Here is a 3,683-nt window from a genome sequence, read left to right as displayed (position 1 = left end):
CGCGAGCTTCGCGAATCGAGAAAAAGATCGAACGAGTATCACTGGATATTTGGTATTATTAGCTGGAACATGCATTTCGTGGTGCAGTTGCAAACAGAATTGTGTTGCGCTGTCTACTGCAGAATCAGAGCTAATTGCTCTTAATGAGGGATCCAAGGAAAGTGAATGGCTTTGGCATCTTTTAGCCGAGATGGGGTTTAAATTAAAGGCACCAATACAGGTTTGGTGCGACAGTAAATCAGCTATTAGTGTTGTCCAGAATCCTGGCAATCACAAAGCTACAAAGCACATTGAAACGAGGTATTTGTACACAAGGGATTTAGTGGACAAAAAACGTATCAAAATTAAGTACTGCAATACGAAAGAAATGCTAGCAGACCTACTGACAAAGGCATTACCGGTGGGGCAATTTGAGTTACTAAGGGAAAGGATGGGCATACACGACTTGAGTTTATTGGTATCGCAGAACACTGAGTGGGAGTGTTAGACATGAGCTATCAGGATACAAAACTTGTTCCCCTGGCAAGTGTCAGAATATATCACGCATGCGAAGTGTCTCCATATGTTGCTCGAAGTCAAGAGGCTCTACCACTTGCACAATCAAACTGTAGAGGGAATGTATGGTGGTAGGAACATTGAGGCAGTGTTATGCGATATGAAGACCAAGGCTTATGTCAGGTCTTCATAGTTTATGTTTTGTGTGGTTGTGTGTGCTGCTGGGCAAGGGGTTTCGGGGTGAGGTAGGATGTAGCGCGGAGACCGCTGAGGAGTCAAAAGGACTGCGTTTGGACTTGGCGTAAGCACAAGTCTCACTTAAGTGACCACGAAGGTGCTTGGCCTTCAAGAGCATAAGCTCGGGGTTTGTTTTTGTCATGTGTTCAAAAGCATCAATGCCAGGATGACCGAGACGGCGGTGCCAAAGGCGCGCAAGACTAGTTGCTGAGAGTTTGGAGTCAGCTACGAGGCTAGTGAGGCAATCGGTTGGAACATGAGTGGCATCATAGACACGGGTGGTAGTTGGTGTGCCAAGCATTGCATGGGCAACACTCAAGTAGACAGAGTCTGTAGTGAGAGGAGGCGGTGGAGGGGACTTGGGGACCATAGATGGTCGATGGGTGATAGGCGCATAGCGCAACACCGACGAGTAAGCAAACATATGCAATTGATCGTTAAAAGTGGAAAATCCACTGTATTTCGTCGAAAAGGTTCGCAGAGCGGTTTCGAACGAGGCCATCATGGCACGGAAACGGGTCAAGTCCGAAATGTGGAGAGACTCCCCATGGTGTGGATCAATGGGCACGACCTTGGGTTGGGAAGGGAACGAGTAGAGGCCCATGGCATTGTTGGGTGCATTAAGCACGTCTCCAAAGGAGGTGGTGATCTCACACACGTCACGAGCCGGAAACCGGACTGTGATGTCGTCATCCGACGCCTGGCGGACGGAGAACCGGTTGAACTGTAGTTCGGAGCAATGTTGGCCAAAATTGAGGCGCAAAGTGCATGGACGGATGTCATCGACGTCGCTGCGGGCAGCCAAGAAGGCACTGGGTGGGAACAGTGGAAGATCCACTTTGGTCGGTTTCGCAGGGATTTGGAATAACGGGCGTGGTGGGTAGAGGTGTAGACGGTCGGTAACAAGGACCTCGTTAGACGGGACTTCAGCGAAGTCGAGATCACCGGCGTCAACGGGAGACCCGTAGTTGGCTGGCAATGAGGCCGGTTCGACGGTAACTGGCGCCAGTGGCAGAGCCGAAGCAGGCGCAAGAGTCGAAGGTAGTGGAGGGCGCGGCGGCGATGCAAATACGTCGAACAGTGGGGCAGAGCCCGTAGTAAAAACTTTTGGTAGCACGCTAGGCGGTTGAGGCTTTTCGAGGACACGGTTGAGGGAGGATGGTATGATGGTGTAGTTGGCAGCAGCCTGAGGACGACCGCATCCAAGGTCACGGTTGACTGCATCATAAGCAGCGTTGCCGGCGTCACGGTCATAACGACCAGAGCCGTGGTTGTCACGGCCAGTACGATCACGTCTGCGGTCTCGACCACCAGAGCCACCCCCGTTGCCACGGTCATCACGTCCATATCCACAGTGGCCACTGTTATCACGACCACCACGGTTACGATCATCACGACCTGGGCCACCACGGCCACTGAAACCACCCTGGCCACTTGGCCCTCCGCGACCATCGCGGTCGTCACGACGTCGATGGGTAGGGCGCGGCGAATAGTCGACGTTTGCGTTTGCGCTTCTTGGCGGAGGCAGAGCCGTTTTTGTCAAAGACTGTGCGGTCAAAGCCAGCACGCATGGTGTTGCGGTCAATGTCCGACTTGAGAGTCGGGCACACGGGGAGGGTGTGGTTAGCAACGCCACAGTAGAAGCAGGACTTGCCGGGGATTTTGACGCAGTCATGATGGGCATAGGCCGGGATGGTGAACGCGTTAAGGACATGGTAGGAGCCATCAGGCTGGCTGATAACTGTGGGAGGAGGCGCAGGGACCGCGACAGCATGCGTGACCGCGGCAAATTGAGAACGAGACTGGATGGTGGCGACAGAGCCGTGGTCACCCAGGGCAGAGGCGCGTTGAAGCCGATTCGTAAGAATACGACGGAGGGACACCCAAACGTCATCAACAACAACGGGGGTACCGGCGGCTCGCGCAGTGGAGACATAGTTCGTTACGACTTCCCAGAGCTCCTTGTCGTTGATAAAGGTGCCAGACATGGCACACAGAGTGTGGTAGTTCCAGATGTGGGTGTCGTAGTCGATAGACGAGATGACCGACGCGTCCAAAAGGTTGAAGGAGGGCGGGGTCATCGACACGCGGTAACGCTTGACGAGGTCAGTGAGCTCAACAGCCAGAGTGTCGATACAACTCTCTTCCGTGAACTTGAAAGTTCGGAGGTGGTTGGCAATGACGGTGGGGTTTTGTCCATGGGGTTAGATTCGAAACGAACCTTAAGAAGCTCAAAGAGCGAGTAGGGACACACCGTCGTCTGGTTGAGGCGGCGAAGGTTAACTGAGATGGCAGACACTAAGAATGTGTGCGCGGCAGAGCACTGAGCTGCGAGCTTCTTGCCCGCCTCAACGTTGATCGCTTTGACCTGAATGGCTGCTGTGTGCGCTTTGATTTCCGCCAAACGCAAATTACGATCATACTCAGATAAGGAAATATCCACAACATAAAATTCCCAGTTGTCGATCTCATCGAGTTCGAGGTAGGTCTTGCTGACCTTGAGAGCTTCGAGCCGGTTGCCACGAGGAACATGGTTGGGCTCGACGTAGAACCCGCCAGATCACGTGTCGTCGCCTGGGACAAGAAGTCCGTTTTCCACAGAGTGTAGGCCAGAGGCCGCGACTCATCGAGTGGTGTGCCAACGAAGGGCTGCGCAGAGGTGGGAAGGAGGCTCATAACCTGTCAAGAGGACGAGGAAAGAGGTAGCACTGAGGAACACAAAGAACACTTGTGTGGTCGGGGGTCAAAACTGAAAGTGAGGATTAACCGACTGCTTACAGCCAACCAAACGGAACACCGGATAATATCCTTATCCGGTGTTTTGTGCCGTCGGAGATTGTAGCTGAATTAATGTGTTGTGATCAGGGCACAAAATCCGGATACAATCCGGATGTGCCAAAGAGGCCAAAGAAGACAGGCCAAAGTGCCCCTTCTTGACATGCCGCAAGAAG

At 52.9% G+C, this 3,683-nt stretch overlaps 1 protein-coding gene across 1 annotated transcript in view; it reads right to left on the bottom strand.

The window, feature by feature from the left end:
* Positions 1-870: 870 nt before the first annotated feature.
* Positions 871-3,683, bottom strand: part of H257_19368 (hypothetical protein) — a gene marked incomplete at both ends in the record, with an annotated part of 6,846 nt that continues 4,033 nt past the window's right edge. The window contains 5 exons of the mRNA XM_009848514.1: positions 871-957; positions 1,007-1,544; positions 1,643-2,246; positions 2,300-2,885; positions 2,954-3,120. Of these exons, the coding sequence (XP_009846816.1) occupies positions 871-957; positions 1,007-1,544; positions 1,643-2,246; positions 2,300-2,885; positions 2,954-3,120 (1,982 nt within the window). The remainder of the gene's footprint in view (positions 958-1,006; positions 1,545-1,642; positions 2,247-2,299; positions 2,886-2,953; positions 3,121-3,683) is intronic.

Source organism: Aphanomyces astaci (assembly GCF_000520075.1).
Source record: "Aphanomyces astaci strain APO3 unplaced genomic scaffold supercont1.524, whole genome shotgun sequence".
NCBI classification, from domain to species: domain Eukaryota; phylum Oomycota; class Saprolegniomycetes; order Saprolegniales; family Verrucalvaceae; genus Aphanomyces; species Aphanomyces astaci.
The sequence above is the reverse complement of the archived record's forward strand: the minus strand, read 5'-3'. Positions and strand labels throughout refer to the sequence as shown.